At 38.0% G+C, this 26,395-nt stretch overlaps 2 protein-coding genes across 4 annotated transcripts; both read left to right on the forward strand.

Moving 5' to 3' along the window:
* Positions 1–4: 4 nt before the first annotated feature.
* On the forward strand, positions 5–16,632 carry LOC145780134 (iduronate 2-sulfatase-like). 3 transcript variants are annotated; one of them, XM_082591844.1, is made up of 12 exons: positions 5–92; positions 644–789; positions 1,703–1,880; positions 2,656–2,744; positions 3,484–3,633; positions 4,197–4,424; positions 6,317–6,443; positions 6,821–7,015; positions 7,420–7,523; positions 7,600–7,693; positions 15,056–15,258; positions 15,556–16,632. In XM_082591844.1, exons 1-12 carry the CDS (start codon positions 26–28, stop codon positions 15,694–15,696), a joined length of 1,722 nt encoding a protein of 573 aa, XP_082447970.1. In that variant the 5' UTR covers positions 5–25; the 3' UTR covers positions 15,697–16,632. The 3 variants fall into 3 exon arrangements, with proteins under 3 accessions (XP_082447970.1, XP_082447969.1, XP_082447968.1); XM_082591843.1 differs by lacking the exons at positions 15,056–15,258; positions 15,556–16,632 and adding exons at positions 8,108–8,310; positions 8,989–9,961; XM_082591842.1 differs by lacking the exons at positions 5–92; positions 644–789; positions 1,703–1,880; ... (5 more) ...; positions 7,420–7,523; positions 7,600–7,693 and adding exons at positions 9,131–10,044; positions 10,361–10,506; positions 10,936–11,113; ... (5 more) ...; positions 14,422–14,525; positions 14,843–14,933.
* Positions 16,616–25,996, forward strand: LOC145780135 (iduronate 2-sulfatase-like). The gene is made up of 12 exons (XM_082591845.1): positions 16,616–16,715; positions 17,557–17,702; positions 17,909–18,086; positions 18,491–18,579; positions 18,719–18,868; positions 19,244–19,471; positions 19,721–19,847; positions 20,316–20,513; positions 20,818–20,921; positions 21,018–21,102; positions 21,493–21,695; positions 24,700–25,996. The coding sequence occupies exons 1-12, from the start codon at positions 16,640–16,642 to the stop codon at positions 24,838–24,840; spliced, it is 1,725 nt and encodes a 574-aa protein (XP_082447971.1). The 5' UTR covers positions 16,616–16,639; the 3' UTR covers positions 24,841–25,996.
* Positions 25,997–26,395: the final 399 nt, after the last annotated feature.

The raw sequence follows: 26,395 nt of genomic DNA on the forward strand, positions 1-26,395 counted from the left end.
AAAGGGTTACTTTAAACTGAATAAAATGATGCATTTGCAATTCTGTAACATAATTCTGGCTCTTTGGCTTACAAGCTGGAGACTTACAAACGGTAAGTGGATGTCTACGCTTCTTGGTATGCTATAGTGCAGAAAAGCAATTGATAAATGTTTTGGCAGCTTTGCAACGATAAAAATACAACCCTCCTTGACTAGAATTGATAGTCAGCTGTGTCATTTCAACATGTGTAATTGCTACTTTGTGTCAATTTTTGCTCAGTGAAATAATCTTTGGCTTCTTCAGCTTCATTTAACATTATAAAAACAAAAAACAATAAGCAAACGTTTTCGATTAGTCATATAACCCTTTTCAAGCCTGTAAAAGAGAGTATTGTAAAAGAAATACTAAAGAATCCTAGAGTATCACAGCAAAAATATGGTCAAATCTGAACATTTCAGCAGTCTCTTGAATGTTTAGATTTGACCATATTTTGGCTGTAATATTTTATGATTCTTTAGCATTTATTGAAAAGGGCTATATGAATAGCCGAAAACGTTTACTTATTTTTTTTCGTTTTTAAAATGTTAACTGTAGTATTGTTGCTTGGTTATGTCTGTTTATGGTTTAAAAAAGTGATCTCTCTGCTCAAATTGTATGCTTAAGCTTCGTCTCCTCCACCAAACATCCTTTTCCTCGTCATCGATGATCTTCGTCCCGCGCTAGGATGCTATGACTACCCGAAAGTCTTGTCTCCAAACATCAATCAACTCGCATCCATGAGTGTCCAGTTCAACAATGCTCATGTTCAGGTGAGACTTGGTGATCTTTTCTTATAGGGCTATCACCGAAAAGGCTCTCACCGAATCGGACTCACCGAATAGTAGCAGACCCTAATTTTAAAAAAAATTGAAAAATATTACCGAATAGGGATCGTACTCACCGAATCGAACTCACCGAAACGGGCCATTCCGTGCTTTTCAAGGTCAAAGATTTAGATATGATGAAAAAAAGATGTGTAGAAATCGAGGAGTTTTTTGTATTGAATGATCACTGCTATGAGTAGCGTTTGTGCTTGGACTAAATTGATTTTGGCATCACATAAATTTCTTATTCTCTGATAAGAGTAGTTACTGCAGATTTTTGCTTAATGTACGTAAACATGATATGCCATATGCCTATTGCCTATACACGACTTTCTGCGAATACTTTGCCGCCTTATACGATGTAGAATCAAGAATGAAAGAATAGTGTGTGGACATTGTTGAAAGGACAGGTTCAGCCGGATCAAGATTGTAGCTATGAGAGACACTGATGTCAAAATTTGCGGAGTTTTAACACTTTTTTGAAACAAAAATTTAGAATATGGCAAAAACTGGAGCCAAACAGGAAAACAATGTCATTTTCGGACTCAGCATTCCTAAAAGACCGTAAGCACCGTCGAACCTTTTTTGACACTAAAATGTGTGTCGATCAGTTTTGTTATTCATTACATTTAAATGAACAAGAAAGTTTGTAGTCTTCAATAAACCGAAAACAGACTGCACTCCGTTAGTTTCTGTGTATTATGTGCAAGTATCGCTAACGTGGCGTGGTAAAAGGGTGAATCCTCAGCATTATATGACGACAACAACTCAACGAGGCAATACAAAATAAAAACGTCTGCTTACCAACGTTAGAAATAATGATGAGCGATGTTATTTCAATGATGTTTGAACCTTCCAGCAAACAGTGTGTGCCCCGAGCAGAACCTCATTCCTTACAAGCAGACGACCCGACACAACAAGATTGTATGACTTTGGATCTTATTGGCGAAACCATGCTGGAAATTATACAACTCTACCACAGCATTTCAAAGAGAATGGATACTTCACTTACAGCATTGGCAAAGTGTTTCATCCAGGTGTGTAGCCCAACCAGCAAATCACTCCCTTTTTACATTGATTCAATGTCTGCAGACGTTCAATTATTGTAAAAAGGAGATGATTTGCTTTCTGGGGGTTTGTGTACGCTCAGTCCATGACATTGCATAGCTTTTTGTGAGCCAATCCCAGCTTACAAAATTACCTGAAAAAATGTACACACGTTGAATCAATGTATGAAAAACGGGTTTTGTTTCAATAGTGACCTCCCACTTTGTGTCACCGTGGTTTGTATATAAATTTCTACAACTTGAAGAGTAAGTAACGTTCTTATCTCTACAGTTTCAAATGAGTATTTTTGGCTTTCTGGTCAAGGCTAATGTTGCCACGTGACGCAGATGTATTTTTTAGTCCGTATGATAATTCCTAAGTGGACTTTGATTGCCTGAGTTTTCAGTGCTGAAAATATTCGACAATTTCTATTTCGTTATTTACATCTGTATAATATTCATATAGAAGCTGAGGTTGCTGGTAGACTCGATAATAATGGCACATCACTTGGCAAGTTTCAATCCGAGCCAATGCAAGTTAAAATACTTTCTACTACAACATTCAACAAATCGTGTGCTAAAGCAATACTGTAAATAAGATATCTCACTAAAAATAGTTTTTACGGGCGCATTCTTAAGTGCAGTAACGGTAATGCACTTACTGGTGAAAAGTTAGGCCGAAAAAAGTTTTTATTATTATTTTGGATGGACATTGAAATGTGTCCCAAGCTGTATTGCTAGTTTGTACTTTGTCAAATATTTACAGGAATCCCATCAAATTACAACGACGATTATCCTTACTCCTGGTCTAAACCTGCTTATCACCCCTCCACAGAAAAGTACAAACAAAGCAAAGTATGTCTTATCTCAATCTCACATGCATGAGCCTGCAATTCGTGAACTATCTGTTTTTGTTATTGCAATTAATTTTCAAAACTTTTGGCAACAGCTCAATTTTATTGGAGCTGTGAACTATCTTGTATGTTTTTGCAACAACAACTCAAAAGTTCGAAGTTTAATGTGAGGAATATTTGAACTCTATGTGTTGCTGTGCTGATGGATCTGAAGCACTTTGAGATGCAGTCAATTGAATAGTTTTTATGACGTCAGGTTATTGAGAATAATGATAGCGTGAAAAACACGATGTTGTTAAAAATTAATGAATTAGACGCTGATGTCTCCCAACCTCTGTCTTGGTTCCTCGATGTTACTGAGGATGAAAAGTTCTACAAGGATCCTTCATTTAGGATGCAACCGAACAATTAAATATTAATGAGTGAATAAAATCAGTCAGGTTCGAAAACTTGTACAATTTATTGATAAAGCTTTCGCCACCGTGAAGGCGGCTTCTTCAATATCTTAGTCTAATAGAACATTTATTGAAATAAATGTTTAGTTTTGAACAATAAATGTTCTATTTGACTAAGATACTGAAGAAGCCGCCTTTACGAAGGCGAAAGCTTTGCCAATAAATTATATAAGTTTCCGAACCTGACTGATTTTGTTGACTAATTGTGAACAATGTTATAAAAATATTACAATGAATAACGACATTGTTGTTTGGCTTGTATCCATTTTTAATTTTTGTCTAAAGGTTTGTCCAGGGAAGGATGGGAAGTTGCATAAAAACTTACTGTGTCCGGTAGATATCCTCACTCAACCTGAAAAAACTCTTCCTGATATTCAAAGCGCTGAACAGGCTGTCAAAATGTTGAAGGAATTTCAATCAAATAAATCACAGAACGTAAGAGAAGTTCATGTTTTTTCATGACGTAATGATACCAATCGTCACTTGATTGCATGTTGAGATAATTTCGATTCCACATGCATTCCATAGCTGAAAGCTTTTTGCAGCTTTTTTTGGCATTAGTTTGATGAAGCGAAGACCAAGTTTTTTGTGCTATGCAATGAATAACAGTTGTCTTAAAAACTAGTTAAAGTTTTGTTTATACACTTTAAAATAGCGACAATTCAAAAGAAAATAGCTTGACCCTTCAAACTGAGAACATCTTTTAGTTTATGAACGCGCGCGTCAAGTGTGCTAAACCATTCATTTTGCGGTGGTGCAATTACTACTGTACTTGCGTAATCAATTGCATTTTATTTTGGCAAACGAAAACACGAAATCAGAATTCAAGTGATTTCAAGAATAGGAAATGAATGAAAACTGGGCACGAGTCAAACTGCTTCAGCAACGGAGAGTTATTTATAGCCGCAGTGACAACTCAACAACAGAAACGTGAAATCTCGCTGTTTGTCGGGCTTGGCTTCTAAAGGTTTCCATAAGCTTGTTGTTTTAATTTTTAGCCGTTTTTTCTTGCGGTTGGATTTCACAAACCACATATTCCTTACAAGTTTCCCGAAGACTACTTGGCGTTGTACCCTTACGATGATATTGACGTCGCCCCTAACCCATTCATACCCAGGGGGCTTCCCAATGTTGCTTACAGCCCTTTCAATCAGATGAGAAAAAGAGACGATGTCGCTGCCCTCAACTTGAGCTATCCTTTCGCTCATGTTCCAGACTATTTCCACGTGAGTGACCACAGTAACTAACTCGACGAAATGCTGGTTTAAAGATTGATTTATAGGGCAAGTTTTTATTGATCTAAAAATCGAAAAAAAAGGTTTGAAAATTCAAACTGAGTGAACCATTGTTTCTTGTGTTTTACAGGGTCATCAATAATTAACGTTACAACTTCAAACAACTGTATTTAACAAATGGTAGACAATTTTTGAGTAATAAACATATAATATTATTGTCAAATAAATAAATATTTAGAAAAAACAAGTTTTACTCAATGTGTCCGCCATTTGCGTCGATAACAAGTCGGAGACGCTTCGAAAAGGACTTGCAAGAGTCACGAATTACTCTTTGAGGTATTTTGGTCCATTCTTTTTTAAGATTAGCCTTCAGCGCTTCCAAACTTTGGTGGTGTTTAGTCGAAACCTTGCTCTCCAGGTGAGACCAGATGCCAAAGTCTAGGGGGTTCAGGTCTTGGGATGAAGGAGGCCATTCTTCCTTGGAAATGAAGAACGGCACATTGGCTGAAAGCTAGTTTTGCGTTCTCTTAGTTCCACGTGAAGGGGAAGAATCTTGTTAGAATGATCAATTACGTTTTTTGAAGTGCTTCTTTGCTCAAGGCAACAATGAACCCTCAAGAATATCATTTCAGTAGTTTTCTTGGTTCAATTTCACTCCTTGGTCCACAAAAATCAATGGACTCCTTCCTGATTCGTTGACTGCGGCCCACACCATCACTGATGCCGCCCCTTGTCTCCGAGTGACTGCCCGGGCTTTCACGTCATCATCTCTTGACCAAACACGATCATTCTGACTGTTAAAATGATGCTGGACATCAAATTTCTTCTCGTCGCTAAACACAAGGTTTGGCAGCGTGCCTCCTCCTTCAATGCGTGAGAGCAGAATTCTGACTCTGGAGAGACGTTTCTCAATGGTATTGACATTTAGCAACTGTTTCTTCATGTGTTTGAATAGGCTCATCTTCAAATCCTTCTTGAGAACTGTGAACATGGTTCCATAGGTCACGTTCGCCTCCTTTGCCAGTTTTTGAATTGGATCTCTTGTAACGTCAATTATTATTGATGACCCTGTATATTCCTAAGAAAGCTGCATCAACGAAAAAAATTCAAATCAGCAAAAAAAACATTGAAATCCTTAACAGAACTTAGTAGGCTCATCTGAAGGCTATATGCAACTAACTGTGCAATAAACATGACGTTCATCAAGAACAAGAGTTGAAATGTAACATGACGTAATGTTTCACATTTTTGGCATTAAAGTTTCTGTCCCTGGCCAGAAGTTTGCAAAGCATGGAAAGATTTCTCAATGCTACAGAAGCAGACATGGGCTGACAGTGTTGAAGTAAACTGTACATAGCGAGAGAAATTTCTGGTCTTTGCATGTTCAATTGTTCATTGTTCTGGAAATGTCATTATTTTGTAGTCTTTATTGAATGCAGCGGGTAATGCCGCAAGTATCTTCTCCAAAGTCAAGTCCTTGCGTGCACTGTTGCTCCCGAACAGCAATTCAGTCGTATGTATATTGGTTCAACGTATAAAACGTTTAGTCAATGTAAAAAGTGACTGCATTGCTGTCTAGATTGGCCCTTTCCATCACTTTGTTTGATTACAACAATATTGCACAACCGGTAAATGCGACGTAGCCACCTGTACTTAAAGAATAAGCACAGGTTGAGATTGATAAACAGGAAATATCAGTTTTTCACGGGTTTAAAAGAAAACATTCGGACGGACAATGTGGACATATCAATTACATAAAAGTGACTTTGTTTTATAACGATAAAAATTGCAGACCATAAATTGCAGACAGTGGCACACCGCTGTGTCATCAAGTCGTTGTGCTTTTAAAGTTACATCATAAACACATTCGGTTTGTGTTGCAGAGAAAAATTCGCCAGCACTATTACTGCTCTGTCACCTACACTGACGCTCATGTTGGTCAAGTTCTGGGTCAACTGGATCAATCCGGTTTCAGTGACAACACAATCATTGTGTTAATTGGTGATCATGGTATGTAGCTGCTGTCAATGCAAAACTATCATGTTGTTATATATCCATTCATGATGATTTTATGATCACGCTGCGTCGCAGCTCTACTACAGCTCACAGTCATAGTTGGTTTTGCATGATGTTTATCAAGAATGCTTTAGACGTGTCTCGAATGATTTCTTCTGTCCTGAAATGGACTTTTCGTCAGATAAGACATCTAGCAATCGCTACCAATGGATGTTTTTCTTGAGTGTATCTTTTCTTGAACCTTTCCAGTGACACACAAGAAATCGGTGAAATTTTATCCTCACGCAAGGTTCGTGGCGTGTAGAAACCTTTTCAGTTTTGGAAATGCTGTGACCTCATGTGCTACTCTCCAAGCCAAGTTACTTTTTTAGGTTGGAGCTTGGGGGAACACGGAGAGTTCTGCAAATACGAAAATCTCGAAGTCGTCACAAGAGTTCCGCTTCTGGTGCATGTTCCTGGCCTGACTGATCGAAGCCAGTCTTCCGTCGCCGGGCCTATGAAGAAGCAACGTAAATTTACGTTTCTAAATGTGTTTGATCGCAAACAGCTCTCGACTGCGCCGCGAGGTATGAACTGACTTTTAACGTTGTTTTTTTTTTGTTCATTTCATAAGGACCTATGAAGTGGACATGTCTATCGTAGCCAAGCAGTTAGCTTTCAAGAAACAAAGCAAGTTCCATAGCCAGAAAATCAGTCATTTATTTGTATTGAGCCAACGTCTGCAGACGTTGAATCAATGTAAACATGATTAAAGACGCCACATAGCAGCACTTTACAAATAGCGCAGGATTCGGCTTAGAATAGTTGGTGCAGCCACTTCTATATCCAAGTGATTGGAGTATCTTTGCTGTCACATTGCAAGAAAAAGTGTAGTCCATAATATATGCTTATTTGAAACTATAAGTGTCTATAGAATTAAGAATAAGTATTTTGTGAACAGAAGCCTTCGTTAATTAGTTTTTCCTTTTAGGACCGCGATCTAATTCACTTGTTGAAGCTGTCGATGTTTTTCCAACTCTATCTGACTTGGCTGGTCTCAAAGTCCCCCCAACTTGCCCCCCTAACCCATTCAAGGTAACTTTAACGAATCCAACATAAATTCTAGCATTTCATAAATTGATACGTCATCATCTCACTTGTCACCATCCAGGTTGAGTTGTGCACAGAAGGCGCAAGTTTTCGAAAAGTCATTGAACATTCAGTTGAAAGGTTCGCTCAAAGAAAGCTTCACTTTTTACATGGAGGTGAGCTGATTTTTCTTCAATGTATTTACAAATTATTCATCGTCTTCAATCTACTTCTTTAACAAGTGAAGAAGAACCTGTTTTTTCACTCACTTGGAGGTCACCAGTTCAGACCTCCCTCTTCATTTTCTCATTCTTGGCTTGGTCCTACTGCCTCCATATCCTCGTCTTCTTTTAGATCTTCCTCTTTTTCGTATACACTCCCCTCACTTGAATAACGTAATTTATAGTCTATTTTTCACTAAGAATTTTATTTTTTTATTTCTAAATTTCCATCGTTATGCGGTGTGCATATTGTAGAAGCTGTTATATTTGTTTTAACAAAATAATCATACATCGAGCTTGCTTGGTTATATATTGTGAGAGCTCTAACTACAACAGCATTCTATATTTTATGCCTTTCTTTTGTTCCAGATGATGCGGATGATGAGGATTTAGAGTGGAAAGATGCTGTATTCAGTCAATATCCTCGACCCTCTGACTATCCTCAACCTAATACTGATCTTCCAAGTCTTAAAGACATCAAGATCATGGGATACACGATGAGAAGCAAGCATCATCGTTACACGGAGTGGGTCAGCTTTGACCCGGACACTTACTATGCTGACTTTAACAAGGTCATTTTATTACTGAGGTTTTAGTAGCACAGGTGTAACACAGTTATGTTTGAATGAGAATAATATATAGTAACAAAGCCACACTTGTGTGGCGGAAGCTTGATAATACATGAGAATTTATCGATTTAGTGTGGTATCTGTATTTCTTTAAGTAACACACTTGATAAAAGTCGGTTTTGTGTTGACCAAAACACAGCTTTCGAAAAGGAATTTTTTTAATTTTGTTCAAAATTTAAAGATTAGTATATAAGTTAGTATCCTAAAGACATCATATTTGATAACAATTAACATGCATTTTTTATTCAAATGCTTTGTTAATGTGCCACGATAAACTCTAGGGGACGACATCAGATGTTTTGGAGCGTTTGATAGATAAGCTTAGATATCTGTTGAATGGTCTCGTACAAGAATTATCGAAACGCTAATCTACGAAATAATCAACATCTATCGAAATGGAAGCGAAGAGTATGACATGTTGCTTGCTCCGTAAGTCATTACTCAAATTCAGAAACATTCACACAAAGGGTTGATTTGATATTTGCTTGGATCTGTCCTTACCCAGACAGCAAAATCTATCATTTTTACAGTGATTTAACGTCTGCAGCTGCAGACGTTAATGTGAAAATAATGGATGTTGCTATCTGGGTATTCAACTAGCAGTTCTGTTGCTGTTTTCAGGTCCACGCGAGAGAACTTTACCTTCGAGACTCGGATCCACTGGAAGTTTACAATGTAGCTGACTTGTCGGTGTATCAAGATTTGGTTGAACATTTAAGAAAGAGACTAATTGCTGGTTGGAGACATGCTTTGCCTGAGTGAAATTGATTTTTGTTACATTTGTTTCATATTTTATTCGGATGCAATTTCTCATACATGATCTTATGATAACAACAAATATCATATTGCTTTGACCGTACTGAAAATTAATTTCGTATGGTCTTTGTCAATAGTTTGAATTCTGTGAATGAAGCTAAATACTAAGTTGTAACATTTTAACATTAGCAGTTGTTGTCACTGCATCATCGCTTTTTCATTTACGGAGTTTTAAAATTTCTTTTCACATTGGTGAAAGGAAACCATAAATAGCGCTTTATGATCTGATAACAATAAAGACAGACCGAAAAAGATAAACGAGAAGTCTCAAGTCAAATGATATTTTTGATGTTGTCTTTTGCACTTAACATCTTTCTCTTAACAACCGACTTTTATTTTGCCCAGTTATAGCAACATTTAACATTATGGTTATTTAACATATATTTAACAAAAACAATGTTTCGTTTGCATATATGAACGTTAAACTAACACAAGTGATATTCGATTTCTAACGTGTGTGTTCGTGGCTGCTCATCATCGAGGCTGCTTATGCCGCCTACTTGTAAGGATGGTGCATGCTTGCCTTCAAATTTTTGTTTTGTTTTCATCCAGTCTGCCGATTCTCAAATAAAGTTGTTGTTGACAAAATAGTTTAAGTTTACGCACTCTAGCGGGTAACCAGGTTGCATCAGATAAACTGCTGTCTGGTGTAGTGCCGTTCAGCGTGCCTTATTGTTTCACCGTGACACAATTTGTTTGCAATTCATAGGCTATGCAACACATATATTTACCATTTACACATTGAATGTTCCATTATGTCGTTTATTGTTCATTGCAGCTTTATAGTGGGTAAGATGCTAGGATCTTTGCTTTTTAGTTTTTCTGCTGTTCTTTTCTTAAGCGGATCCAAGCTATCTCTTGGTGAGTATGTAAGTTACTACTTTTCAAGATGGAATAGTTTGCTTTGTTATTCAAACTAGGCATAATTGATAACACACGTCTTGTTGAATGATTCCACATGAGCATAGCAGAGCGAATAAGGGATTGTGTACAATGTAGACCACGGCATGCGCTCAAGGACATTACGCCTGTAATGCCATTGCAGCTGGGTTGATGGCATCAAAACACGAAGCTTTTTTGCCAGTTTAACCCTGTTTAGCAGTTTGATGCTATTATAGTTGTTTTAGAACCTTTGTGCCATTTTTCTTCTGTAGAATAATCTTTAGCTTCTCTTCAGCTTCGTCTCCTCCACGAAACATCCTCTTCCTCATCATCGATGATCTTCGTCCCGCGCTAGGATGCTATGACTACCCTAAAGTTTTGTCTCCAAACATCGATCAACTCGCATCCATGAGTGTCCAGTTCAACAATGCTCATGTTCAGGTGGGACTTGCTGATCTACAGTCGTGGAACTGAAGATGCCCAATGCCGAACATTACTACTCACGAGCGACCGTCTTTGTTATTTTTTGGGAATATTTTTTAGTTTTAATGTTTTTTTTAAAGCTAACGAAGCATTCCTTACGTTGATATGTAAGAACATATGATATGGTGATGGTTACGTAGTGTTACCTGTTACTTGTGGTTTTTGAAAAACTATTTTTTGAAAGTGATATTCAAAGGTTTGTTTGAAAATTTCAATAGCGTACTTAATACAGTAGTAATTCAAAGATGAAACTAATTGCACTTCGGTGTTCGTCGAAGTTATATATTTCTTCCAAGGAACTGAATTTGTTTAAAAAGTATCCAGTCACTTTTGCTAGTGTCGATATCGGCAGTATATTATATTGATGTAAGTTTTTGTATTATTCAGCAAACAGTATGCGGACCCAGCAGAACATCATTCCTTACAAGCAGACGACCCGACACAACAAGATTGTATGACTTTGGATCTTATTGGAGAGTCCATGCTGGAAATTATACAACAGTGTCGCAACATTTTAAAGAAAATGGTCATTTTGCTTACGGAATTGGTAAAGTGTTTCATCCAGGTGTGTTACAGTAGCTTGATGTAATTGTGATACTGCTCAAGTTATATATTCAATTTATGCATTGTTACATCATTACCATAGTTGTGTGACGTGGTTTTTATCTGCAATAGAGTCCACGGTTGCACTTTCCTTTGCAATGTTTGTCGTATCCAGGCTTACACCAGGTGGTTGAAGATTTAGATTAAGTGGACGGGAAGGCAAGGAAGCCAATCTTCGTGTCCACCTTCTGGCATACCTTTAAGTGTCCTGCCAAAGACACAGTCGCATGCTTTTGAGCCGTGTCGAACCGGTGCATTTTCGCAATGCAAAGTGAAAAGATTGCTCGGTACTTTCTTCGTGAGTCCTATTTTGCTACAACGATTGTGCTCATAATAATTGAATCTACATTTGCAACTACAGCCCGCATACTTCATGCGTATTCGGTCAACGACCAATGGCATGAAACGTTGCTCCGTTTGTTGGTCAACTTACTGCTATGTGGCTTGTAGACTTCAAAAGTCTATGAGAAATGGAAAATTACAACATAAAGTTAACGCAGTGTGCTCATGGGCTTGTGTCCATGTTAAAAAATGTAGTGATATAAGTGATGGTCATTTTCAGGCATCCCGTGCAACGGAACTGATGACTTCCCATATTCTTGGTCCGTGCCAGCCTATCATCCACCAACGCAAAAATACCATGCTGCTGAGGTATTATTCCTTGCTTTTGGTTCAATTGTTATTTTCTAACCTGTGTATATCAGCCTTATCTCGGTGAAAATGCCGAGTTATTCTCGCAATTGGCTGACGAGTTTCTGGTAAGGTAGAAGAGAATTCTATCCGTCTCTCGTGAAAATACACTCCACGAAACACTGCAAACTTTATTTTCTTTATTTACAGGCTGCGATGACAATATTGTTTCAGGGATTAGATTATATCATTGATGTTAGTCCTTATATGCCACTGCAACTAACACGAATGAACCTCGCTTGCAACGCAATGCAACACAAACGGTTTCAATGCAGACTAGTACCGTACATTATTTAAAAAAATATCCTCAATGCTCTGAAGAAACAAAATTTATTTTTACGTTTATTTCGTTGCTTTCGCCTAACATATATTTTCCTTATACTTATCGACACTTTTTTGACATTTACATTTTTAAACAATTTTTCTGTTTCAGGTTTGTCCAGGGAAAGATGGAAAGCTTTACAACAACTTATTGTGTCCGGTAGATGTCGCTACCCAACCTGAAGGATCTCTTCCTGATATTCAAAGCGCTGAGCAGGCTGTCAAAATGTTGAAGGAATTTCAATCAAACAAGTCACAGAATGTAATTCTTTGTGCATATCGCCAAATTTCACAAAAAATATTCACAAGCGCGAAAGCTTTGTCTAGGTTCTATGAAATATTTCTTCCGTACTTTTGCATTGATATAACGTAGAAAAATCATTTTGTGATTGCGTGTTCTCCTAAGATAAAAGCATTGAAATCGATATTTATGCTTGAAAATTGAGACTGCAACTTTTTTATTAGATTATTGTGATAAGAATGAAATTGAATTTACATAAAAGTGCTGATAAAGAATCTTTAAATCCCAAGGTCTTATGAATTAATTTTTGTCGTTGCATTTCACTCTTATCTCTCTATCCAGCCTTTCTTTCTGGCTGTTGGATTCCACAAGCCACACGTTCCGTACAAGTTTCCTGAAGAGTTTTTGAAGTTGTATCCACTGGAAGAAATAGATCTTGCTCCGAATCCATTCATTCCCAAAGGTCTTCCCTTGGTCGCCTATTCTCCATTCATCACGTTACGTCAAAGAGAAGATGTGTTGTCTCTCAACTTAAGCTTCCCATTTGCTAATATTTCTGATGATTTTCAGGTAAGAATACCAACTCTTTGGTTCAGCCTTGGCAACTAGTAACAATCTGGTTTCTGCAATTGCTTAGATCTGGTTTCTGCTTAGATCTGTTGTAGTGTGGTGTTTCCTTTTTGGTGTTGTTGTTAGAAAGCGTATGAGATATTCTATCACTTTGGTGATAGTAATGCTTACAGTGTCTATGGAAAGATCTTGTTGGATTGTTGATTGAAAATGCCTCAAACCGGTTTCGACCTGTTAAACTGCATCAGTGTAGTGACAAGCCCGAAGGCTTGTGTTGTGTGTTTATACAGGATACAACTCTCATGACCTCTAAGGCTTTATACATGCTTCCACTCTTTTCTATCGTTATAGGTAAAGAAATATGTATTAAAAAAATGAAAAGTTTAATGGAATCTGCCCAGTTGCTTTACTTCACTACTTTAATTTGTGGCCCGCTGTCTGTAGCATCCTTTTCTGTGTACTAAAACTTACCTTGCAGAGAAAGATGCGTCAACATTATTACTCCTCGGTCAGCTACACTGACAGTCTGGTTGGTCAAGTCCTGAGCCAACTGGATGAATCCGGTTTTAGTGACAACACTATTATCGCTTTCATCGGCGATCATGGTAAGGTTTGCGACAAACTGTGCATGATATTTGATGCTAACGAACAAGTTCATGTTTGTTGTAGACTGGATACATTTACACAAAGGTTTAAGCATTATCGTGGTTTTGAAAGCTATTGACGTAATATTTGGCTGTCTCGTGAGGAATTAGATAACTGACCAAGGCGAATATTTATATGCATCATCAGTTCATGTTCTACCGTTGCGTGGAACTTTTAAGGCAGTAGTCGTTGTGACTGTAACAGTTATAACTTTATCCGATTCAACTTGTAATAATATTCACAACCAGGCAATGTTCTGCAAATATACAGTCCGCGAGTTCTATACTTCAACAAGTTTTCTTGCTTTGCGTTGTTACTTATTATAAAGTTTTTATCCCGTATAATGAAGTGTATATGCAAATGAGCTTGCTTAAAAAGTGTACGACGGGTCATATATTTTTGCCGTTTCATGCCATCACTGGTTGGCTTCAGGTTGGAGCTTGGGCGAGCATGGTCAGTGGGCCAAGTTTGAGAACTTGGAAGTGGTGACTCGAGTTCCTCTTCTAGTTCACGTTCCCGGAACGACAGACATCAATCATCATCGTTCCGTCGGTACCGATGCAAAGCCAACACGGAAGTTCCCCTTCATGAACGTTTTTGACCACTCTGAGCCGGCCGCTATGAAACGAGGTGAGGAAGTTTTTACACTTTTCACGCAGAGAATCTGAACTTTCAATAACTCTATGAGACTGATTCTGTGGTGGTTACTCTCTTCAAATTTATTGGTGGTCTGTCCTGTACGCTTGTCATACTACCTCTTGAATATCGCTATCATTATTCATGCAACAAATTACTTTTTCCAGGACCACGATCGAATTCACTTGTTGAAGCTGTTGATGTTTTTCCAACTCTATCTGACTTGGCTGGTGTCAAAGTCCCTCCAACTTGCCCCCCTAACCCATTTAAAGTAAATTAAAAAACCTTGTTGCAGTACGTTAGCAGCCGATAAATTAGTTTATATACGTTTACGTAAGAAGTGTTTATTATATCGTTCATTTTTTTTATGTTTTTGGTAATATGTCTTTACGATTATTTTGTTGTTAAAACTGTTTCAACTAAAACCTATTACTACTATCACAACTACTTTGATTTACCGGATAAGCTAGATTGTTAGTCTCCAATATTTTCACTTAACTATAGGCTACTAAGTTGATAAACAAGCTATTATCTAAACGACAATTTCTCTCCGTACTTACGGTTTCAAGTACAACTTTCTCCAACCAGGTTGAGTTGTGCACAGAAGGCGCAAGTTTTCGAAAAGTCATTGAACATTCTGTTGAAAGGTTCGCTCAAAGAAAGCATCACTCTTATGAAGGTGACTATGTCGTTCAGTCCATAGTGTCGTGGTGAATGAGATCTTTAACATTCGTCACAGCAAAAATGCCAGTGTTTTTACCGAGATATGTGGAAGCACACTGAACAATCCTACTGATGCAGATGATGCGGATGATGAGGATTTGGAGTGGAAAGATGCTGTATTCAGTCAATATCCGAGACCCTCTGACTACCCACAACCTAACACGTTCTTGCCAGATCTTAAAGACATCAAGATCATGGGATACACGATGAGAAGCAAGCATCATCGTTACACGGAGTGGGTCAGCTTTGACCCCGACATATTCCATGCTGATTTTAACATGGTACGTTATTGCTAAGTTATTTCCTTTTAGAAAATCGTTTTTATTGGTTGTAGTTGTAACTACATACAATAGCAGATCCACCTCACAACAGAAACATCACGTCAGACTACAACGGCCTCGTGTTAGTTGCTTTCTTCTGGTGTTTCAAACTAACATCGAGTTGATTGAAAAACAGATTTTTGTGTCCACAATCGGCTACGCAATCTATGAATTTGTGTGAAGTTGCTTCTACTCAAATCGTTTTTAGTTCGTTGCTATGTCATGTCCTCTTGGCACTTTGGTGAATTCTGTTTTCAGGTCCACGCGAGAGAACTTTACCTTCGAGACTCGGATCCACTGGAAGTTTACAATGTAGCTGACTTGTCGGTGTATCAAGATTTGGTTAAACACTTAAGAAAGAGATTAATTGCCGGTTGGAGACATGCTTTACCTAAATGAGTTTGATTTTTATTGCATTTGTTTTTTATATACCGCGACGCATATGTACTTACGATTGTTCATACCTCATCTTATAACAATAACCATCATTTTGCATCGGTCGTACTGTTAATTAGCTTATGATCTTTGTCAATAGTTTGATTTCTGTAAATGAAGCTGAATACTAGTCTGTAACATTTTAACGTTAGCATGTGTTGTCATCACGTTCTACACGTTGCTTTAACATCACCCCATGTTGCAATATTGTAAAATATTTGCCTGTCTTCGTCTTGACGTCACGACTTGCTATTGCACTTATTGTGTCGAGATTTAATTCTTGAATTAGGACGAGATTATTCCTTAGTCTATTTTTTTTTTAAAGAAACAAAAGTAACAATATGTTCAATTGTTCATGTTTGTGTTCATTAAGACTACGGCATTTACTTTCTATGATTCTTAATACCAAGTGCAATTGTAAGAATATTAATCAATATCAATCCCTGTACCTTGGGTTGTAGTGTTCGTCGTATCGATTATTGCTTTTCATACTCTAAACTTAGGCATTTCATGGCTATACTAAACTTTTGTATGCCGAGGGAGCTTTATAAAACGTTTATTGTCTGGTTGTTTTGCTGCAGCTTGAAATATTTTCTGACATATGTAATTAATCAGAAACTCGTATTTTTTCATCGGTTGATGTTATGAATGAAACTTTTTATATGTTTTGTTGTGCTAAGCCAAACTAATATCTTTTAAAATCATTTTCTTTGTTAATGTTACATAGCAAAAAGCTTTTTAAAAACAGAGTGAAACTGTCCACCAGGCATTTGATAAAGTGACTTGCGGAGGTAATCTAGTAGCCTATAGTCACCAGAAGAACGCAAGTCATTTTACTTAAGAAGCGTCACTTGAGTGTATTGCAGTGTTATTATGTTGAAAAGGTCATGTTTTTTGCAGTTGTAAAATGGATAGGTTGTTTAAGTTGTTGCTTGGTATTCACTTTGCTTTTCTCTACACTGCTATAAGCTGCTGTGCAATTGGTAAGTTATTTTGAAGTACAGTGCTATCAAACTTTATTTAATTTAACGATTATATAACTTAGAGTTCATTTAGTTGGTTTAAAACTCTTGCAATTGCAGCAGAGTGTCATGTGTTTACATTATTTGCATGGCATGCTAAAATAGGTGAGTTGTATTGTTTTGCATCCTTTAAACAATGAAAAATGATGATCAGGGGCGGCCAACTTCTCATCGATTGTGATCGACTAGAAAATTTTTTGATTACGAGCGATCGACCTGTGGGTGACGATGTCACTCAGCAACTATTTTCCAGTGACAATTGTAAATGGATTTACACTTATCACACATTTACCGTCGTCAGCCGTCGTCGTCGGCTCAAACTCGTGTCCGAGCATCGGTTTTGGGTTAAAGCTGATGTGGCTGTGGAGGCTCAGTCTATGACGGAATAGTCGTGGGAAAAAGTCATACTGTAGATGGAGGGTGGGAAGCATCTTCTTTACTAATGTTTCGTTTGTCCTGAGCTTTTTTAAGGACCTGTCTTTTTGTTTTTAATTCCAAGCCATCTCTAGTTTACTTTCTTCTGATTGATCTGTCACTGGAAAATTGTTTCCAGGACTCCAGATCAATGTTAGCTTGGTTCAAGAATACGTTTATCTGATCTTTATATCGAATTTTTGATCGTCCAAGTGGTTTTTTCCTTGTCTCCAGTTCCCCATACAGCATTATTTTAGGAAGCCTTGTTGTCCATCCGCACGACATATCCTGTAAGAAAAATGTATCTGGCAAGCACAAATGCTTTTACAGTTGCCGGCTAAACATAGGAGGCTATCACTTTGTTTGGTGATCAATACTTTCTCTTCAGCTTCGTCTCCTCCACGAAACATCCTCTTCCTCATCATCGATGATCTCCGTCCCGCGCTAGGATGCTATGACTACCCTAAAGTTTTGTCTCCAAACATCGATCAACTCGCATCCATGAGTGTCCAGTTTAACAATGCTCATGTTCAGGTGGGACTCTGTGATCTACTGCTGTGGAACTAAAGCCCACATGACTCACTAGTTGAAGAGAAGATTTTCATTATTACTTTTTTGTTAAGACTTTAAATTTGTAAATACAAATACAGTTTTGAATTCTTCTCTGTGGTAAATTGGTAACCATCACTTTTTTCTGTATTCTCCTAAATTATATGATCAATTTCATCTATGTTATTCAGCAAACAGTATGCGGACCCAGCAGAACATCATTCCTTACAAGCAGACGACCCGACACAACAAGGTTATATGACTTTGGATCTTATTGGAGAGTCCATGCTGGAAATTACACAACAGTGTCGCAACACTTCAAAGAAAATAATTATTTTGCTTGCAGCATTGGCAAAGTGTTTCATCCAGGTGTGTAGGTCTGTTTTGTGGAAGATGGACTTGCGATAGAATTTCTGGTCATTTTGCAACAATGGAAATGCACTCATACAATTTTTCATGACTTGATCGTGAATTTTTTCTTTGTATCAATGTGAAGATCATTTTAAGTACTTATGTTGATTTTTCACAAATACACACATTTTAATTAATTGCTTCTTTCACTATTCTGCATAACTTTAATCCCTCTGAGTAATCTCTCTCAGTAGCAACCAACAAAGATAATTCAGCTCCATTCTTAATCAGCGCAAAGACATCAATGGTGTTGCAGGGCTGCTGTTTCTCTTTAACTGTCAATCTACATATAATAAGTGTAGCTAAAGTTAATTTGTTACGTTTTTATACTATTGGTCAGTTTACCATGTTATTTCGCGCAGGCATTTCATCAAACCGAACTGACGACTTTCCTTATTCATGGTCGGTCCCAGCCTACCACCCGCCCACTTTAAAGTATGGTTTGTCACAGGTAAAGATTGTATTTTGTTTGAAATATTGCTAAGAAACCACTGCAAACACTTCAAGAAAGCAAAAAACTTTTTATTATTTTTATTCAAGGTCTAACAACAAAGGCCTGACTCAAAGTTATCGTATTTTTCAAATTTCAGGTTTGTCCAGGGAAAGATGGGAAGCTGTACAACAACTTATTATGTCCTGTAGATGTAGCTACCCAACCTGAAGGATCTCTTCCTGATATTCAAAGCGCTGAGCAGGCTGTCAAAATGTTAAAGGAGTTTCAATCAAATAAGTCACAAAATGTAAGCTTCAAATTTGTAGCTGATCATATGCGTTTCCCAGCCAACAAAGGTTGTCTTTGTCACATCGTTTCATATCGTGGGGACGTTGAAACGATGGAACAAGTGTATCGTTTGTTAACTACTGTAGATATATTTGTTTTTAGACAATGCATTCAGTTTGAATAGCTGCGGATTTTGTTAATAAGAATGATTCATCATAACACGTCGGTTTTTAGAACTCAATCTCCTTGAATGTGTGCGGTTATCCCCGTCTTTTATCAAGTGAAATTAAATCAAAATCAACGATTCTACTTTAAAGTGCAGATGAAGATCTTAAATCCCAACGGCTGTGGAGTTATTTTTGTCGTTGCATATCACTCTTTTCTCTCCATCCAGCCTTTCTTTTTGGCTGTCGGGTTCCACAAGCCGCACGTTCCCTACAAGTTTCCTGAAGAGTTTTTGAAGTTGTATCCGCTGGAGGAAATAGATCTTGCTCCGAATCCATTCATTCCCAAAGGTCTCCCCTTGGTCGCCTATTCTCCGTTCGCTACGTTACGGCGAAGAGATGACTTTTCCGCCCTCAACTTATCCTTTCCATTTGCTGATGTTCCTCACGAGTTTCAGGTAAACTTTTCCTCACTTGTCTTGTATTGGCTGGTATTGGGAACGAAACATCTCTTGTACAGCTTTGACTAAAAAAAAAAAACGAATAATCGCTCTTGATTATCTTTTGTGAATGTCTCTTCAATGCCATGAATGATAACTTTTTTTTACATTTTTTTTATTTCACTTTTTATTGTATCACGCGGTATCTATTTTTGCAATTACAGTTCCATGGAAACATTTTCTAGATATTTGAGTTTGTTTTTGCAGAGAAAAATTCGTCAGCATTATTACTCTTCAGTCAGCTACACTGACAGCCTGGTTGGTCAAGTCCTGAGCCAACTGGATCAATCCGGTTTTAGTGACGACACAATTATCGCTTTCATCGGAGATCACGGTAAGGTTTGCGACAGACTGCTTCACCAATTGTGCAGTGGGGTTGTATGTATGTCCAGTTTTTTATCCGGCCACGTCACTGTTACCATGGGTGGCGGATCCACCTCCACGTGCAGCAATCGCCTTCACACCTTGCCTCCTCATCGACTTGTTTCAGAAATTCTCTCTTATCAAACCAACCTTGTTAATTTCCTCCTTAAGTTGCTTTTTTATGTTTTTTTGGGTCTTCCTTGTTTCCTACGACCCTCCACTCGCAACCAACGCTCATCTTAAACATCATCTTCACCCCCCCATCTTTGGCCAACTTTTTAACATTCTAATTTAACCCAAGCAAGTTCATTTATTCAAAATAAGGATTAGATACTATCAAACGATGAAGTAGTTGTCTTCAGAGAATAAAACCTAGGATAGGAATACCCGATGGTTTCAACAGGGTCAGTTGCATCGAATCCAATTTCCTCTTGTGCAGGTTGGAGCTTGGGCGAGCACGGAGAATTCTGCAAGTTTGAAAACTTGGAAGTGGTTACTCGAGTTCCTCTTCTAGTTCACGTTCCCGGAACGACAGACATCAATCATCATCGTTTCGTCGGTACCGACGCAAAGCCAACACGGAAGTTCCCCTTCATAAACGTTTTTGACCACTCTGAATCGTCCGCTATGAAACGAGGTGAGGAATTTTTGCTTTGTCCACTGTTAGCGCTATTTTTGAAAATGTATTGAAAATTAATTTTCTCTGGCTGTTACTGTTTAGATGCTATCATGCATTTATGCAAGTGTGAACAATCTGTGACTTGAGAGCCAAAGCATAGCTCAGGAGTTCGTTTGTCTACATTGCACTTCAATGTGAATTTGCTTCAGATAAAAAAATGTGATTACTTCCCATGGTCCACCAGACTGCTGATATTCTATTTAGCTCATCAAAAAACAGCTTTGGCTCATTTCTGAATAGGATGAGTAAATTTTGATTCCAGGTCCACGATCCAATTCCCTAGTTGAAGCTGTCGATGTTTTTCCAACTCTATCTGACTTGGCCGGCCTCAAAGTCCCCCCAACTTGCCCCCCTAACCCATTCAAGGTAACTTCAACGAATCCAACATAAATTCTAACGTTTCTTTGTGCGTGGATTCGTAAATACATCATCATCATTATCATCTAACTTGTCACCATCCAGGTTGAGTTGTGCACAGAAGGCGCAAGTTTTCGAAAAGTCATTGAACATTCAGTTGAAAGGTTCGCTCAAAGAAAGCATCACCGAGGTGAGCTGATTTTCTGTCTACATCTTCGTTTAAAACAATTTTGAAATAAAATTCATCGTTGTTTACAATTTTGAGATAATTCACATCTTCGTATATAATTTTGTAAATACTCCACATGTCGTTTTATACCGTCACCATTTTCCTTTGGATCTTTCACTTTCTGCATGGCATTTTTTGAATATCTTAATTTATTCTACATTTTTCTCTAACAATTGTGAATTTTTGATGTGTTAACTCATATTGATGTGCGGCATGCATATTATATAAGCCATAGCGTTTGTTGACGAAGTTTATGAAGCTATAAGAAGCATATATCGTTCTTGTATGATTTCATATTGTAATAGCCATAAATACAGTAACATGGTATCACTTGTGTTTTGTCTGTTCCAGATGACGCGGATGATGAAGATTTAGAGTGGAAAGATGCTGTATTCAGTCAATATCCTCGACCCTCTGACTACCCTCAACCTAATACTGATCTTCCAAGTCTTAAAGACATCAAGATCATGGGATACACGATGAGGAGCAAGCATCATCGTTACACGGAGTGGGTCAGCTTTGACCCAGACACATTCCATGCTGACTTTAACATGGTACGTTATCGCTAAGTTAATTCCTTCTAGAAAATCGTTGTTATTGGTTGCATCGACTGCAAGATCTACTATACTTTTCATCTCAATAATCACCAAGTCGACAGAAAATTGAGGGTCGAAGTCAATGGTTGTCAGTTACTGTTCAAGAGTCAACCAACTTATCTCGGGGTGAAACTGGATAGGCAACTGACGTACAAGCAACACATCCAAGGCCTACGTGCAAAAGTAACTGCTGCACGCAATGGACTTTTGAGGTGCTTGGCCGGTACTACGTGGGGGGCAAAACCATCTACCCTTCGCATAGGTTGCCTGGCGCTTGCCTACAGTGCCGCGGAATATGCAGCTATGGTATGGTGTAGCAGAAAGCATACCAAAAAGTTAGACGCCTGCCTGAACGAGACGATGCGCATTATTACTGGATGCTTAAAACTAACATCACAACAATGCCTACCAGTGCTGTCAGGTATCCTACTCGCTAACGTACGCAGAGAAGCGCTGGTGTCTTCATTAGTAAATAAAGCCTGTGGTGATCCGAACCACATACTACACGATCGCGCATCCACTCTCAATGTCCCAATCATACAACGCTTACCATCACGGCGCCCTTTTGTAAGGCATGTTGCAAAACTCCAGCTCGCTGAGTCCAGCACGTCAGATGCCTGGTCGGAGGAATTGAGCACTGTACCAAAAATAAAGTCCCACCTCGTTCTTTTCGATGTCTCTCCTGCTTCTTCACTCCCACTTGGTTCTGAGCTTCAGAGACAGGAGTGGGTGACACTGAACCGATTGAGAACGGGAGTTGGTCGCTTCAATGCTTGCTTGACACGCTGGGGCATAAGGGACTCTGCTGCTTGTCAGTGCAGTGCGACGGAGCAAACAGCTAACCACATCATCTTTGGGTGTCCCTTCTATTCCCCTCCCAATGGAATAACAGGCCTCTGCACACTTGACGATCTGACGAAAAGTTGGCTCCAAGCAGGGCCCACAAGAGGGGGGGACAACCGGTGCATTGCACCGGGGCCCGGTGAGTTCAAGGGGGCCCGACAAAATGTCTAAATTCACGCGATAAAAAGATTAATTTCAACGATTTTGCATAAAATATTGTTTTTATATTAGTTCCGTATGTCGAATGGGGCCCCCTTATGGGTAGCCTAGGCTATGCCTTTTTTTTAAATTACAGAATATTCAATTTTTTGAGTTTAGGGGGGCCCGACAAAATGTTTAAATTTGCGTGCTCAGGTCGATTTTGCATAAAATATTGTTTTTTATATGAATATTAGTTTTGTATTTTGAATGGGCCCCCTCATGGGTAGGCCTATGCTCTTTTGTAGAACAACAATATTTTCATTTTTTTGCGTTCAGAAGGCAAATAAAATGTTTAAATTTGTGTGTTAAGGTCAATTTGGCATGAAATTTTTTTAATATTTTGAAGTTGGTATTTCTTATATCAAGTTGGTATTTCTTATATGAAGTTGGTATTTCTTATATTGAAGTTGGTATTTCTTAATGTCATGAACAATAGTAATGCATTCATCCTAAGTTTGCTGCACTTGTCTCTGCAGATTTCAAGGTCAGAAATGGTATTGTATGTTAATGTAAAGCTGTAAGCACACATATGCAATGCTATGTCGGATAGTATTGCAATTTTATCTTCAAAATGGCTGATTTTACCCACTTGCTGCCATGGTTACAATCAGGTGTTGCCAGAGTAGGAAGGGTTAGAGTTGGGAAAGGTTAGGGTTTTGATCTTTGCCCAGGACTAAAAAAAATATCCAAAATACAAGTTTTTGTTTTCAACAGCTATAAACTTTTCCTCAAATTAGGGCAGAATTCCATATCTGACAACGCTGTTGAGGCTATATTTACACTACGTAGTTGTTCCCGACAATTTTCACCAAATCAAACGTCATATAAAAACCGTTCAAGTCTACTGAATATTACGTCATGGAAATTCCTAAAGCATGTGCCAAAATTGCACCATCGTTCATAAGACCTGTTTGGACCTGTTTGGGCCTGTTTAAACAGGAAATATTACATCAGCTTAAACACCTGTTGGAATGACTTCATAATTGTCTTTCATTTATTGCGTCACAGTTACTTTCTACGTGAATTTGAGATATTGATATCTATTCTGGTCATTCGTAAAATGATTGTTTGAAAGTTGGCCGCACATTTAACTGTTGGCTTAGTGCTTGCTAGCTGGACAAAGGTTCCGTCTTTTATCCAAGTAATCTGTTGTGTAGTGACAGTTTAAGTGGTGTACGCGTTGCACCCCCTCGTTTTTCGGTAGCCGTGGGCTAATTTTTACAGAAATACACTTTTTGAAAAGAAGTTCAAGTGTGTGTTTCTTCGGTCATTATATGCAGACGAAAGGATCCGGGAACTTTAAGTTACAATTTTCCCACGAAGAAATTATGGTTTACCGCTGTGACCAGTAGTGTTTTAGCATTTTACAGCATTTTATCTTTGCATGTAACTAGTGTGTATCTGTGAATTTAAAGTCATATTTACAATAGTGCATTGTTTGTGAAATAATGGAGTGTTAATACTTTAACCTAATTTATCCTTTGTAAGAACGCGCACCGCAAATTTTGCTTGTGATTGGTGAGATATCACGCGACATGACATTGGTGAGATATCACGCTGGGGGGCCCGGCAGAAACATCTGCACCGGGGCCCGGCAGGGCTCTTGGAGGCCCTGGGAGCTCCTTCCATTCGGCTGACCACAAACTTTCTGCTTCATACTTCATGCGATCGACGATTGATTGCAGTTGTAACTACATACAATAGCGGATCGGCTTTACAACAGAAAAATCACTGTCAGGCTACAACGGCCCTCTTGTTAGTTGCTTCGCCTGATGTTTCAAACTACGATCGAGGTGATTAAAAAGCAGATTTTTGTGTCCACAATCTATGAATTTGTGTAAAGTTGCTTGTACTCAAATCGTTTTTAGTTTGTTGCTACGTCATGTCCTCTTGGCACTTTGGTGAATTCTATTTTCAGGTCCACGCGAGAGAACTTTACCTGCGAGACTCGGATCCATTGGAAGTTTACAATGTAGCTGACTTGCCGATGTATCAAGATTTGGTTGAACATTTAAGAAAGAGATTAATCGCCGGTTGGAGACACGCTTTACCTAAATGATAAACGCCTAACATAACTATCTAACATTCGTCAATGTTTGATTTTGTTCTACTTTGATTAGTTTTTCACTCAGCCAGATTTCCACGTGATTCTAATTGTTCCGGTTGAGTCTTTATTCAAATTAGAAAGTGTTTGCCCCGTTGTCTTGCAGCAAAGCTGTACCTTTGCTCGCAACTTCCAAATATCTACATAGTTTAGATATTTCGTAATTCATTTTCGATTGTTAATGTTTTTTGCACTTGTCCTTCGTATGTCTGATACACGCAGTGCCATAATCATATTTCATATGCTGTGCGTTTTGTTCCTGAGACAACTTTTTCTTTTGCAGTTTGTCGCTTTAACATCACCACATGTTGCAATGTTGTAGAATATTTACCTTTCTTCGTTGTGACCTCATGATTTGCGATTGCACTTATTGTGTCGAGACTAATTTTTTTTATTGTGACGAGATTATCTCTCTGTCTACTTTTTATCAAAAGTGCAAGGAACAAAAGTGCAAGTGTTTCAAAGTGTTTTATGACAAATTCTACGCAATGGCATCTATTGTTTTGTGTCTTTGTAAGTAAAGCCTCCTCCATTGCATCATCCTAATTAACAAAAGTAACAACTATGTTAATTTTTGTGCTCATCAAGGCCTTTTACTTTCTATGATTCTTAACATCAATTGTAATTGCAAGAATATTAAAGATCAATCCCTGTACCTTGGGTCGTAGTGTCCGCCGTCTCGAGTGTGACTTTTAATACTCCAAACTTAGGCATTTCATGGCTATACTTGACTTTTTGTTGGAGCTTCCTAAAAACATTTATTGTCTGATTTCTTCGCTACAGCTTGAAATATTTTCTGACGCATGCAGTTACTGGTTCGCTAGGAAATGATGGGACATTTCATACCGAATGTATTTTTGTGTAAAATTGTAAAAATTTGTTGCAACTAAACACGTACTGCTTAGTATATCGTCATTTCATATCATTTTGCTTATATTAATAATAATTATTATTAAATTTAAACGGATTCATGATCAGACAAACATTGTAAATTGCAAAATAATGTATTACAATTTGTATAAAATACACCATATTGACGACTGACTATCTCAACGAGACATTACAGCAGAATAGCAGATGCTAGGCAGGGTCACGGGAATCGCCGACTGGGTTTATAAACTCCCTTAGATGCACTTGCTTTTTGCTGCCACCATGCTAGCAAAGCTGTGCTTAAATTTTGTTTTTAATAACTCACGCCACAAACCGGTCACAGCTTTTTTGGCAATCGTGAAAGTGAAGTTTTCAGCATTTCATTGCACTTTGCGTTTACATTATCTTTTTAAGCGATGTTGGTCTTTTTAGTACAAGACTGACTTTGTGAGTCTTAACACACTATTTATGATATTGCTTTGCGATATTTGTTGAAGAATTACTTCTAAGGATTTTTAAATTGATTATTTTTTATTGAGATGTTTTTCTGGCTGTTTGTTATCTTCGCATTATTTAACAGCGTCTTTTTGTTATAATCTGAATTTAACGGCTTGAAAACGTCATTGTTTTCTCCCAATTC

The sequence above is a fragment of the Aplidium turbinatum genome, chromosome 11 (genome assembly GCF_918807975.1).
Source record: "Aplidium turbinatum chromosome 11, kaAplTurb1.1, whole genome shotgun sequence".
NCBI lineage: Eukaryota > Metazoa > Chordata > Ascidiacea > Aplousobranchia > Polyclinidae > Aplidium > Aplidium turbinatum.

Coding starts and splice junctions, on each gene's coding strand:
- LOC145780134 (XM_082591842.1), top strand. CDS start 9,939: ATGTCGTTTATTGTTCATTGCAGCTTTATAGTGGGTAAGATGCTAGGA. Junction 13,579..14,050: donor CGCTTTCATCGGCGATCATG/GTAAGGTTTGCG, acceptor GGTTGGCTTCAG/GTTGGAGCTTGGGCGAGCAT. Junction 14,526..14,842: donor GCCCCCCTAACCCATTTAAA/GTAAATTAAAAA, acceptor TTCTCCAACCAG/GTTGAGTTGTGCACAGAAGG.
- LOC145780135 (XM_082591845.1), top strand. CDS start 16,640: ATGGATAGGTTGTTTAAGTTGTTGCTTGGTATTCACTTTGCTTTTCTC. Junction 16,716..17,556: donor TATAAGCTGCTGTGCAATTG/GTAAGTTATTTT, acceptor CTTTCTCTTCAG/CTTCGTCTCCTCCACGAAAC. Junction 19,848..20,315: donor CGCTTTCATCGGAGATCACG/GTAAGGTTTGCG, acceptor CCTCTTGTGCAG/GTTGGAGCTTGGGCGAGCAC.